The sequence below is a fragment of the Chrysochloris asiatica genome, unplaced genomic scaffold, assembly GCF_000296735.1.
Source record: "Chrysochloris asiatica unplaced genomic scaffold, ChrAsi1.0 scaffold00010, whole genome shotgun sequence".
Classification (NCBI taxonomy): Eukaryota; Metazoa; Chordata; class Mammalia; order Afrosoricida; family Chrysochloridae; genus Chrysochloris; species Chrysochloris asiatica.
Window position 1 is genome coordinate 310,957 of NW_006408528.1, and position 13,937 is coordinate 324,893.

Sequence of the window (13,937 nt, forward strand, 5' to 3'; positions counted from 1 at the left end):
CCCTGTAAACTTTCACTCAATCCACAATAAAAACCTTAAATTAAAAAACAAAAACAAACAAAAAAAAAAACTCATGAGTGGCCATCTAAGGTGCAACTTTTAATCTCTCCATGTGTGGAAGAAAGGAGAGTGATGAGAATCAAAGATGCTTGAAAAAAGTCCAGTGGAACTATGGAACATGGGAACATCAGTCTGCATGACTCTGAGACCAGAACTAGATGATGCCTGACTATCACTAGCAACTTTGCTAAAATGTATCATATTAGAAGATCCTAGTAGAGTGGGAAAAAATGTGGAACAAAATTCAAAATTATAAAAAATAAAGATCAGACTTACTGATCAGAAAGAGACTTGAGTAATCAGAGACCATAGCCCTCAACCACCCTTTAGATCTGAAAAGGAAGTCACCCGTCACTCCCATGGCCCAGTTTTCAGCCAAGCAGTAGATAGACATAAAGGGGAAATGACAACATTAGTAAGGTATACTCACCATGGAATGGTTAATCATGCAAAATCAAAAGGGTAACATTTACCTAAGGACAAATTTGAGAAGGGATGAGAAGGTGGGTGGAATGGAAATAGGAACCACCGTTAAGTAGTGTGATAACTGTTGTTGCATGGAGAAGATTACAGTCATTGAGATAAAGCACATTTGTGTGTAAATCTTCACTTAATTCACAATAAAAAAATTTAAAGAATTAACAAAAAGTAAAAGAATCAGGAGCACAAAGTAAAATAACAGGCTTTAGAAGACAAGTTTCTTATTGCCATGTGATTGATCTGAAAAGCACATAATTCTGTTTTGTTTTGTTTATTTTGTTTTTTAACTTTAATTGTTTAAGGTTTGAAACAAGATCATCAGCTTTACGTTCAACAATTTATAAACTTTGTTTCATTTCAATGATTATCATCCTCTCTATACAACATTTGTCCTACTTCTTCCCTGTGGTTCCCCATGTACTCCTTATATATTACAAATGAACAAGGTAAAACTATTTTACATACACTTACAAAACAAAAAATATATATACTCATTTAAATGTCCAAAGGACACTTTTTACCAGCCACCCGTTTTCCCACATGCACAGTCTTTCTCAGTCCATGGGTCTAGAGCTCTGCTGTCTCTCCATGCCACTACTTCTGCCACCATCTCTGCTGCTATGCTTTTCTAGGTAAGTATCTCACACTCCACTCATGCTTTTTCTTCTTGATGGCCCTGGGATCATCTATTTCTGAAGTGAAAGATGAACTACTCCCCACTTTTACAGTTGTGACAATCGCATTTAATCCTGCTAACAATTATTCACAATAGAGTCATAAAAACCTGTCATCATCATCCCCCAGAATTCCCTTTCACTAGATCCATTTGGAGAAGAGAGAAACTATTCAGTGGGGACTCTACTTTACCCCCCTCATTCTAAAACTAAGCACATTCATGCAAACTTGTAAGCTAGCCACTTCATACCTTTATAGCACAATCTCCTTCCCCTATTTTTGACAGCCAATGTCTAAATTTCTTGACTCTATCTACCCAGTAAACTGGGAAAACAAGGTTGTACCTTGATATGACGAATGCTTCCATTCCAGTTGGAATTGTGAGTCACTGCATTCATAGGCAATAGTCTAGTTCATCAAATTATAGCATTTTTACACTTGTTCACAGTATCAAACATCTTTACCTTCCTTAGTTCTAGTTCTGGTCAATTAGCCATCCAAGCTTGGTCAAATGGATACTGGCTGCAAGTATAGGAGTTCATATACACCTCCCTACACTTCAGGCCAGCTGACCGCTTCACTCTCAGCCTTAATCCCTAGGGTCAAGGTCAGTGCTTATGGGCTTAGACCAGCCAGTCCTTCCTCTTCTCTTTCTCATCTCAAGGTGAATGGGTACCAATGGAACATGGCCAAATTCAATCTTTGTCTTCATTGCTGTATTTCCCCCATTCCACTCACAAGTAAGGAGCTTTGGTAGTGCACTGGTTTTGAGTTGGGCTGCTAAACTCAAGGTCTACAGTTAGAAACTACCAGCTGTTCCAAGGTAGAAATATGAGGCTTTATAGCCTCTCAGATACCCTGTGCAGGATCACTATGAGTTGGAATTGACTCCATGGCACACAGCCACCACCACAAATAGACCCAAGTGGTCATCAGTGAGGATACTATACAAAACAGTGAATTCTTAAATGGAAACAGGGCAGTGTTTCTCAGTTTAGTCTGTGCTCCAAGCATTATGGCATAATTATCCTGGATGTTCACATGAATTGGGAGGAATTTGTGCTTAGTCTAGTTTTTGTTGTTAGTTGTCATCAGGGAGATTCTGATTCGTGGTGACCCCAAGAGGAGAACTGCTTCGTATGGTTTTCTATGCGTGACCTTTGGAAACAGATAGCCAAGGAGCCACTGGGTAAATTTGCATCATTAATCTTTGGTTTAGCAGTATTGTGCTTAACTGTTTGCACCACCCAGTGATTCCTTTGCATAGTCCTAGACCAACCAGAACAGAATCTTGAGGTGAAGGAAGAAAAACCTGTGAATGTACATTTTTAAAGTTTCCCAGTAATTTTCGTATGCAGCAAAACTCAAAAAGCAATGATGAAAGAAGTCAGACAAAAGTGTGGATTTCAACAAAGTGGCCAAAGAAAACTAAAGTGGGATTCATATAGTCTAAAATAAATTCATTATTTCAAGAAAGAAGAAAAGTGATAGGAGTCATGGGTTAAATATATCATGCTTTGTCTTAATATGGGAACAGGGAGTAAACCAGACAGGTAAAAGCAGAAATGAATGAGCAAACTTATCTTCTGTGGTTACTGGAAATTATTTTTAGAAAGATAATTTTTTGGAAGGATTCCTAAGGTCTCAGCAGTAATATTGAGCTTTCCTGGAATATGCTATAAAAAAGAAAACCATTGTGTAAAATTATACTTGTTTGCTGCTGGTACTTATGGCTGGATCTTGATACCTTGAGCCAGTAATATTAATATTGCAACCAACATGTTCACCAACTGTGTATGCATACTTTTCATGGTACATATCATGAGGGTTTTTTCTCTGTGAGGTTTGTTTCAGGCTTCCTCTTGATTACATATTATCTTCATTCCACTCTAAAGGACTACTTACAATTATCTGCAATAAGTGTGATCATCTCCATCACTGGAATGCCAGCTAATGCCAGTGGGACCTATTAGACATGTTCTGATCTCCTGTATTATGTGTATTATAGAAAAACATACAAAATAAATTTCGAAACATTTGGAGCTTAGCTGCAGGCAGAATATGGAATATCACAGCTTTCAAGCACCAGCTTTCTATTACATTTTTAAGTCCTTTATGCATGTCTGTCTTAATTTACAGGTATGCTATTTAAGTTTACTGAAAATGCTTGTGTAATTTTGTCTTGTGATAAAACTCTTCAAAAGGCATACTTAGTTAAGTCAATTGTTGGTTTACTCCATGCTATTTTATACATGAAGGAGCTCTGGTAGCATAGTGGTTATGAATAGGGCTGTGAATCTCAGGGTCAGCAGTTCGAAACTACCAGCTGTTTCGCGGGAGGAAGATGAGGCTTTCTGCTCCCGTAAAGATTTACAGCCTCGGAAATCCTGTACAGGGTCGCTATGAGTTAGAACCAACTCCACGGCACATTACAACAACAACAACAACAATATTTTATACTTGAATGAAACAATGTTTTATGCTTCATTGAGTAAAATTCCAGTTTTTATTTGTCCTAAGTACCATGGAAAGAAAAGATATTGACAATCTCATCAAATTATTATCCATACATAGTTATCTCTAAAGTTCGTTACATATTTTAAAATTTCCTTTAAATTTATATGTCAACTGTATCCAAAACATTAAAGTCTTATATAATCTTGTCTTTAACAACTCTGTATAATGTAGCACAGGACACATTTTTTAAAAAACTAATATTAAAATATGAAGGTAAGTAAAAAACTATTGCTACAAAATCATAGAAACATTTATTAAATAAATGTATCAAAAGGTAAAGCTATTTTTCTCCAAATGTCCTCCAGATAGGTGTACATATTTCTGAAGGTAGTGTCTCCATCTCTCTAATCCTTCTTTGAGGAGGTCCATACTCTTCAATTTTAGTAAGAACAGCAATTTTGGCATCATTGAGGAACTTAAATTGTGTTCCTTTTAAATGTTCTTTGAACTTTTGGAGCATAAAGAAGTCTGAAGAGGCAAGATCAGATCTGTAGGGTGGATGGTATTTCCCAAACAGATGATTCTTATAGGATAGCCCTTGTTACTCTCTAAGAATTAGCAGACATATTGTAATGGGAAAAAGAAAACCTCAGTTCAACTTCCCTTGTCCTTTTTTCACCAATGCAGTTTTCTGCTTTCTTAAAGCTCCTTCCAAATGAATCCCCCACCCTGATTGCCCTTTGTCCTTTCAGAAAATCTATCAAGATTGTTGTTGTTAAGTGACATTAAATCAGTTCTGACACATAGCAACCCTTTATGTGCTTTCCAAGGTTTACGCCTTTGGAATTCCATAAAACAGTTGCCTTAACCTTTTAAGCTGACTTTTCTGCCCTGAATTCATCTTTGAGGTCTTCCTGAACTTCCTGAAAATGCCTAATCTATTTAAATCTATCATGTGGAACAACTTTCCCATAAACTTGTTGCAAAATTTCAATGATTTGGGAAGATGTCCATTTCAGTTTTGTTAAGAATCTGATATTAGCACTGACTTCAAAATCATGTTTCCGATGGCACAAAAAGTATACCTTTATGGAAAGTATCCTAACAAAACTAAGACAAGTGTATTATTGAGATAACTTCTCTGTCTGCAGCCATCAACTAATTGTAGAGACATACTTAAATATGTTTTATTTTGAATATGTCTATACAGGGTCGCTAAGGAACTCTGGTAGCGTAGTGGTTACGAGTCGGGCTGCCAAGTGAAAGGTCAGCAGTTTGAAACTACCAGCGGTTCCGCTGGAGAAGGATGAGGCACTCTGCTCCCATAAAGATTTACAGCCTCAGAAATCCTGTGCAGGGTCACTATGAATTGGAACCGACTGCACGGTACTTAACAACAACAACATACAGAGTTGCTGTAGGTCAGAACTGAGTCAATGGCACTTAACAACAACAATGATTGTATAATCTGGAAACCTAGTAGCAATACATTTTAACACACGGCAGAAAATTAGATAAATTTGTCTTTGTAATAAGATCTGTTTTAAAGCAGAAAAGAATGGACAAGGGCATCACCACATTGTATCCAACAAATAGCTCCTATAGTACTTACTATATGCATAATAAAATTCAGGACTTACCGAGTAACTGAGGCTGTTAGCTTTAAACTTGTACATTCTTCTTTAAACTACCTTTTTAAAAACCATAAATCTCTAAAATGAAGGATAATAGTATCTGATACAGTCCTCTAGCTAGTTTATTTCATAGCTTTTACCTCAGCTTTTATTTACAGGCACTCAAGTTTTATGCTACAATTCATGGTCTCCATCAGAACTAGAAACTTCCCAACTAATGAACATCATGTTCAAGCAAACAAAGGAATGGGGCCTGAGGTCAAGAACTAGTGGAAACAAATCATTAATAAATAGCAATTTTTAAGTACATTGTTCTCTCTCAGGAACTGCAGTGTTCTTAAGTCCTTGTTCTTTGTGACTGCTTGATTTTTTTTTTTTTTTTCACTTCTCATAGAGCTACAAACTGTTTCCTTAGAACTGCACATGACAAGACTCTGAAGAGTGAAAACATGCATAATAGTATATGCACTGATGTTATTCAATTGTCACATGTAACTCCACTTCTTCAATTAAAAAAAAAAAAAAACCTATTTGTAACATACCCTCTTTTCTACAGATGAACAAAGGAATACTCCTTCACTAATTCTGAAAGTAACTTGTCACAGTGGGGATCTGAGGCCTAGTCAAATAATTGTCTTAGTGAACTACCTGCTGTGTTCAATATTGAGTGAAAATGGAAGCCAGGCACTGGCTCCAGCTTATTTCACAATTCTTCTGTTATTTAAATGATTTTAGTCAGTTTGGGGGAAGCCAGACCTTTATAAATTAACAGCAGGGAAATACCAAAGGTGTCAGATTGCATATTTATCATCTTTTTCGTGTAATACTTAAATATGTATTAAGAAGTGACTGACATAAATTAGGCAGATTTCAGAAGCCACAGGCCGTGGCTTGTAGAGGACCCCCTTCTGCTTGACATTTCATCCTTGTCAAAGATCAAATTATTTTAATTTAGTCTGCAAATTATAAGGAATGAAGACTTCTTTGTGGGAATTCCCTGTGGTAATCTGACTTTTGTTGTTACTGCTGCTTGTCAGTGTGCAAAAGATATAATATGCATGCAAATAAGGTTAAAAAATATGTACTATCTAATTATCCAGCCAGTACATTCCACTTGAAGACAGTGGGAGGCCTGACACACAGTATGTGTTTGATTCATTGAGGCCTGCAGGGTATTTACACAAGATTACTTTTAATTATGAAATTAATATCTGTTTATCTAGAATGTATAGCAGTAAGTGAGTATACACATGAGCAGAATTCTTTAGTAAAAAGAAATCATCTTAATTTAATACATCAAAAGGAGGAAAAATAACTTGCCTCTGGGAAAAAAAAAAAAGACATCATCAAGACCTTGGTTTCACCCTCATTGAAACAAATTGAATGAAAACTTGGCACTTTCTCTTGAATTTGTTTCTAACACTGCCAAGAAGGATCAAGATGTATTGCTTTATTTTAGAGTTTTAATTTTGGTGTGAATATGATTCAATATGATGAAGAGAATGTGGAGAGTTTTTTCCATCATTTTGGTAAAACATTACCTCTGTTTGGTCCCCAAATCATGATTCTCATGAGAAAGTTATGATAAAATAAATATCAATAATTTTTCTGTAATGAAATAAGGCATACAAACAATCACACTACAGATGTACGTAACTTATTATTGGAAATGAGAAAAGAATTTTGGGGATATATTTATCATAAGTGCCATTTTTAAAAGCTGGAATGGATAAATAAATAATGATTCCAAGAAACATAAGGTAGCTTTGCCATTCTTCATACATATCTATCAGTGGAAATAATAAACAGTATGTTTAAAAAGAAAACACCAAAAAACAAAAACTGACCATTCTGAATACAGCCACATGCTGTCAGTTAGCAGGTTCCATAATTCTTAATAATCAGAAGGTTGTCTGTCCCAAGGCAAAATAAATAAATAAAGGAAATCTGGCTGAATACTTATTTTCCTTTTTCAGTTTATTGTGACAGCAACAATGAAGTCATGATTGGTTGGAAATTCCTTTTGTTATTCTTTTTATTCTGCTTACTCAGCCTGCCTTCTCCTCCACATTTATTTAAACCACTACATCTTGCATTGTCTTTTACGCCCTGCTTAGAACTTGATCTATTCCAAGAAACCAATATGGATTATGCCAATATGATTCAAATCGCTTTGTTATTTAGTATTGTCTCTCTACCTCTCTGCCAAACAAACAAACAAAAAAATCATAAACTACTGTTTTATTTGCACAAATAAGACCATGAATCATGAATCCTGTTTTAAATTTTTCCCCAATAGTACCTTATAGCATCTCTTACAAATAAGAGGCAATCTTAAAAATTTCTACCTGAAAAATAACCAAACCTCTCAGAATGAATTTCTTTATAATGCATTAAAATTTAGCATATGATTATATATGCAGACACAATCCCATATCTCTCCCAAAAGTTTTCTTTAAACAAATATTTTGTTGTTAGGTGCCATTGAGTTGGTTCTGACCTATAGCGACCCTGAATAGGGTTTCTTAGAAGCAGCTGTAAACAAAGACAGAAGTGTTTTAAATTGATCATTTTTAGGACTATTAATGATAACTGGTTAGTGTCAGTAGCTACTTTATCTTTGATATTGACATTTTAAGGTAACTAATTGAGTGGCTTGACAGGTTTATTCAGAAAGGACAGGATTGTATTTAAAAGCTCTTAAGAAATCAAGAGAAGAATAATAAAATACCTTCCTGTTTCTGCTTTTTCTTTTCACCGATCAGTGTGATGGAGTACAGATAGATTTAATAAACATCTCTCTGGAAGGAATTGCTATTCTGAACATACCAAGCATGCATGGAGGATCCAATCTTTGGGGAGAGTCTAAGAAAAGACGGAGCCATCGCCGAATAGAAAAAAAAGGGTCTGACAAAAGGACCACACTTACGGACTCAAAAGAGTTGAAGTTTGCAAGTCAAGGTAAGTTTTCTAAAATTAAAGATTTTTCCATTGCAGTCTAAAGGTCAATATAGTATCTAATTAACATATGTAGTTAAATTGTATTATAATACATTTAAAAATCATATATGAACTGACAATATTTAAAAATAATCTATTTTAAAATAGATTTTTTAAAAATCTATTCTTTGGAAATAAAATGTGTATGGATTTTTACTTGATACTAAAACAGTAAATATTGTTGACTAAATCTTCCTATTATTCAATATATTCCTGATCTAGAATGAACTTGTCTCAATTAAAATGTTTGGGTTGCTATAATAAGGTCATTTTTACAGCTTTTCTAAAGTTTGATGCAAGAGATTTTTTCCTGATTTTTCATATTCAGGCTATGTTCTAAGTACCATATTTAGTGCGTATTGAAGTATCCCAAAATATGTTTTGATTATAGGTTGCTATTTTTCTAGAAAGTTAATTAGAAGAGCAGAGGGCTAACAAATCAAGTTTAAATAACTGTGGATCAACTGTGCTGTTTCTTTTCCAATTTTTCAGTCCAAAAGTATGGATCAGAATGTTAACCTTCATTACAATATAGTTTGCACCTGGTTGATATATTTTATAAACAAGGATATCAAAGTAGTGATAATCTAATAACTGGTTGTTGTTGTTGTTAAATGCCTTTGAGTCGGTTTCAACTGATAGCGACCCTGCATAAGGTTCTCAGGCTTTTTTAAAGCTTTGCAGGAGCAGAAAGCCTCATCTTAATCCCTCAGAGTGGATGGTGGTTCGAACCACGGACATTGTGATTCACAGTCCAGTGCTTATCTTGTGGAGCCATCACACTTCCCAATAACTGGTTACACTCCAACAATTATTCTTTATTGTCATATATTTTTTCACCAAGATTTGCCTATAGGTCCTGGTGGTGCTTTAGGATAAACACTGGACTGCTAAGTGTAAGTTTGGCGGTTCAAAACCCACCCCAGCCACTCTTCAGGAGAAAGATGAGGCTTTCAGCTCCCAGAAAGATTTACAACCCTGGAAGCCTTAAATAGCATTGTTATGAAGTCAGATTCGACTCTGTGGCAATAGGTTCATTTAAGATTTACTTAATATCATTGAGGGCATTCAGAGAGCCAAGAAAACACAGATTCAGCTAAGTATAGTAAAGAGACAATATGAAGAGGCTAGAGCCTTTTAAACTCATTAAAAATAAAATAAGCATAAAATTGAATGTGAGCATGGTAGTTATACTTGGTAACATAATGGGCATATAGCTTATTTTTTTGATGTCTTCAAATACTTGAAGTTTCAACAGCAGTGACTACTATTATTATGTGGAATTTGGTGATTATAGTGGTGAGTAACATTGATATAGAAGATGATAGGCATCGCCTTGAAGTTATTCCAAACTGCCATTGGATACCATTGACTATATCGATAATTCTGAAGAAGTTTAATACAAGCTTCCAATAAATCAATCAAAATGTTTTATACTCATGAATGGAATATAATTGCATGAAAACATAGAGCAAAATAGTTTTTTAAAGAAAAAATATATAGAAAAGAAAAAAATAGATTTGTTCTAGATGATTTCAAAATTAAGTAAAACTTAATAATATTTAATGTAGTAATTCATTTCAAGGAGTTATTTATATTAGGATAAAAAAAATCTTTTATTATGAATTGAGTGATAGTTTACAGGACAGATCATCAGGTTTGCACTCAACAAACCATTTTTTGTTGTTTCATTATGATGATTACAATCTATGCACCATCACTTAAAAGTATTTGCCTCCATTCCCTGTTTTTTTTTTTTTTTTTTTTTTATGTACACAAAACACACAGAACATATGTATTAATTTAAATGATCAAATAGAACATTTTGCAAGTCAATGCCAATGTCCTGATTGCTGGCATATAGCCTTTCCCTTTCTATGGTCTACAGTCCTCAGCAGCTGTATCTATGCCATCACCTCTGCTTCCGTCTCTGGAGTCCCTGCTTCTCTGGTTAGGATCCCATGCTCCACTTACGCCCTTCTCCTCTTGTTGGTCCTAAGGCTTTCTGTTCCTGGAATGAAAGATAAACCACTTCCCCTTTTTTGTTACACATCTTCTGCCTTTATTTACAGTTGTGACAATTGCAAATAGTCATGATAGCAATTATACATAAGAATTTGATTTGCATTTAAATGTAAGGGAAAAAGATTTCTAAGAGCAGTAGCAAGCAAATTATATTTGCATATTAGTTCATGGATCACACTATGGCCAAATGTAGATGTGCTATATATGTACTGTATGCATTCATTGATTCCTTTCAGACAAATATTTTGTGGTGCTGTAGGATAAGCACTGGAAAACAACTGCAAGATCAGTAATTCAAACCTACCAGCCACTCTTTGGAAAACCTATACAGGGTCACTATGAGTCAGAACCGACTTGACTGCATTTTACAGTTTAATAACAACAATATATACAAAGTAATTTTCTGGTTAATTTTTGTATTTGGTTCCTACATCTAAATAGTTGTCTTGTCCTTTACATGTAGCACAGAAATTTCTAGATATTTATCTGGATTCATTTTCAACAGCTCAACTGCCAATTACATTAACCTTCTGGACTGTTTGAAAGTTTATAGGACATTTGGCTATGTTACGCAAAGACTGATATCTGTATGACCCACAGAGCTGCCGCAAACATGACTTTTGCTGGTACTCACTCACCAGCTTTGTATGCTATTTGTCAGGAATATGTACACTTTTAAGATAAAACAAAGATGAATCAGTCACAGGTGTTGCCGTAAAGTGTCAGTGGCTGTAATTGTAGGAAAAGCCCTCCCTTGCCATTCCTTCTTTGTTTTCTAGTTTGCAACTCTTAGGGCTATGTTCCCATAAATAAGGAGAAAGCAAGATGCAGAGTCATGCAGGGTTTGTTGATTATGAATATATATCTCTCCCTCGATTTGTTTCTGTACAAAGATGAGGAAAACAGCAAAATTCAGAGTTGTTGAAGGTCATAGTCTGAGTAAGAGAAGAAGCATGCTTCTGACTGACTGGACTCAACATTTTGTTCTCTTTCTCAACTGATTGCACAGGTTGGACTTAGTTTTATTTTAGGATAACAGTGATTTTAGCTCGTGAGCTATGTATGTGTCCTTTTTGACATTTTATCAAGTGACCTTGTGATCCATGTGTCCTTTTTGTAATTTTATCAGGTAATTTACAAAATCATATATTTTACAACAAAAGAGCAAAAGCTATTGTAAAATCCTTCTAAATCTTGATTTCATGTTTATTTCTACTAATTCAAATCTGATATTTAGTGGGGGTGTAGAGTCGGTTCTGACTCATAGCGACCCTGTACAGGGTTTCTGAGGCTGTAAATTTTTACGGGAAGGAGCTCTGGTAGCGTAATGGTTACGAATTGGGCTGCGAACCTTAAGCTTAGCAGTTCGAAACTACCAGCCGCTTCGCGTGAGAAAGATGAGGCTTTCTGCTCCCATAAAGATTTACAGCCCTGTACAGGGTCGCTATGGGTCGGAACCGACTCGACAGCACTTAACAACAACAACAAAATCTTTACGTGAGCAGTAAGCCTCATCTTTCTCCCACGGAACAGCTGGTAGTTTCGAACTGAGCTAAACCGATTCGTAACCACTACACTACTCGAGTCAGATATAAAATTTACTATTTAAAGCATCTACATGTGTCTTTTTTCTTAAATAGTAACATTCTTTCAGTTGATTTTGTTTTTAATTTCTTTACTACCTTTCTCCAAAAATAATCCAAACAAATAGTAGTATTAAATATGAGGGTAAATCATCATTTTAAATATGAATGTATTTTCAACTTTTCATGAACTGATTAGAAGTATTGACTTTATAATGAAATCTATCAATTACATTTCAGTTTCAACCAGTTATTTGTTGTTTTTTGGTCTAACAATTTGCTTGTTATTTTCAACCCATATTGAAGTTAGTATTTTCCACGGGTAAAAAAGAAATACCAAAAGAAAAATGGAAAACATATTAATGTGACTTTTTCCTTTTCATGAAACATTTAAAAAAAAGTAATAAAAAAGATGTTTGACAGCCTCTCCAAAAACATTATCAGAAGTTTAAACTAAATCATTACAATATCATGAAAATGTATTTCTATAAACTTTAGAAACTTGTTTTTTTAAAAAAAACAGACATAATGTTCATGCTATAGAAACAAATTTTCTTATCTAATAAAAGCATTCAAATTAGGAAAAAGTTTTCATTTTGTTTTAAATTTAAGATGAGAGGTCAGGTTTTACCATTAAATCTGCATTTATAACATGCAGGGCATGATCTGGGTCTTGCACATTTCTTTTTCTTTTAAAGTTTGAAACCTGGTGTGGCTCTGTAGGATAAGCCTGGTCCGCTAATCACAAGGTTCCGGTCCAAACACACAAGCCACTCCTTGGGAACCGTATACAGAGTTAACTCTGAGTCAAAGCTGACTCAACAGCACTTAACAACAAAAACAGCGTTTGAGGTCCCTAACAGCATAAAATCTGGAGTATCTTCAATTAATCAATTAATTATTTGGAATTTTACTGTTAATTTAAAATTGATACAAATTATCAGAAATTACTGTCATTAAATTATTGTTTCACCAATGTATTCTAAAATCAGGTGGATGCAATTTTGAAATATACTTAGAGTCACACTCCTCTAATTCAGAATATATTTATTTGTGCTATCTTAATGAATATATATGATTATGTTACATATAAACACAGTCCTTAAGCAAAATTGTAAAATAGGCCAAGATGATCTTCAACGTTCTTAGCCTGCTTAGTACTCAATCATCTTGCCCATTTTCTTCTGTTGCTAAGTTCATCTTTCCTCACCCTCTTCTAAATTAAATCCAAACCTCAGAAATATGTCTAATAAATTCATTCCCATTAATGTATAAATGACTGATTGCAGATGAAAGTAGAGGTATTTGCATTTAAAAAGAAATGAAGGCCTTCAGCTAAAACATTATTTTTCAAACTGTATTCATTTGAGTTATAACTGCAATCCTTTAGCAGTTCTGCAAAACCTTGGATCAAGTTCATTATTACCTCCTACTTGAACAATTAGGATAAATAACTATAATAAAAGCACAGACTAAATTGTGTCTGATATTATAAAATATTTTATATTATTAATGATTCATAAATCATTAATTTGTTACCAAAATAAATGTGTCTGTGCATATTTAATTAGGAAAATAATACAAATATTGCTGCCACAGCACATGTGACCTACAAGCCAAATTTGGGTGATGACTTGTTTGACTCAGGTATCAAGTATTGCGTAAAAATAGGACACATGTATTTTTCTGTGTATACTTTCACCAAAATACAATAGAATATATATTTCAAAGTCAATGCAGATGAAGTCATGGGCTAAAAAAATTATACATTACATTTTTTTTTTTTTCTTTAACATTTTATTGTGGATTGAGTGTAAATTTACAGGGCGGATCATCAGTTTTACATTCAACAAATCATACAATTTGTTTCATCACAATGATTACATTTCCCTCCATGTACCATCAGTTAACAGTATTTCTCTCTATTCACTTTAGCTCATTAAAAAAAAGAAAAAGAAAACACACACTCAGGCATATATAATAATTTACACCACCAAAAGGCACATTCTGCAAATCTGCCTCT

The 13,937-nt window shown here is 34.4% G+C and overlaps 1 protein-coding gene across 1 annotated transcript in view; it reads left to right on the forward strand.

Moving 5' to 3' along the window:
• The window catches only part of LOC102831536 (diacylglycerol kinase beta-like), a 585,403-nt gene that overhangs the window by 304,989 nt on the left and 266,477 nt on the right, over positions 1-13,937 (forward strand). The window contains exon 5 of the mRNA XM_006834239.1: positions 8,072-8,267. Coding sequence (XP_006834302.1) covers positions 8,072-8,267 — 196 coding nt within the window. The remainder of the gene's footprint in view (positions 1-8,071; positions 8,268-13,937) is intronic.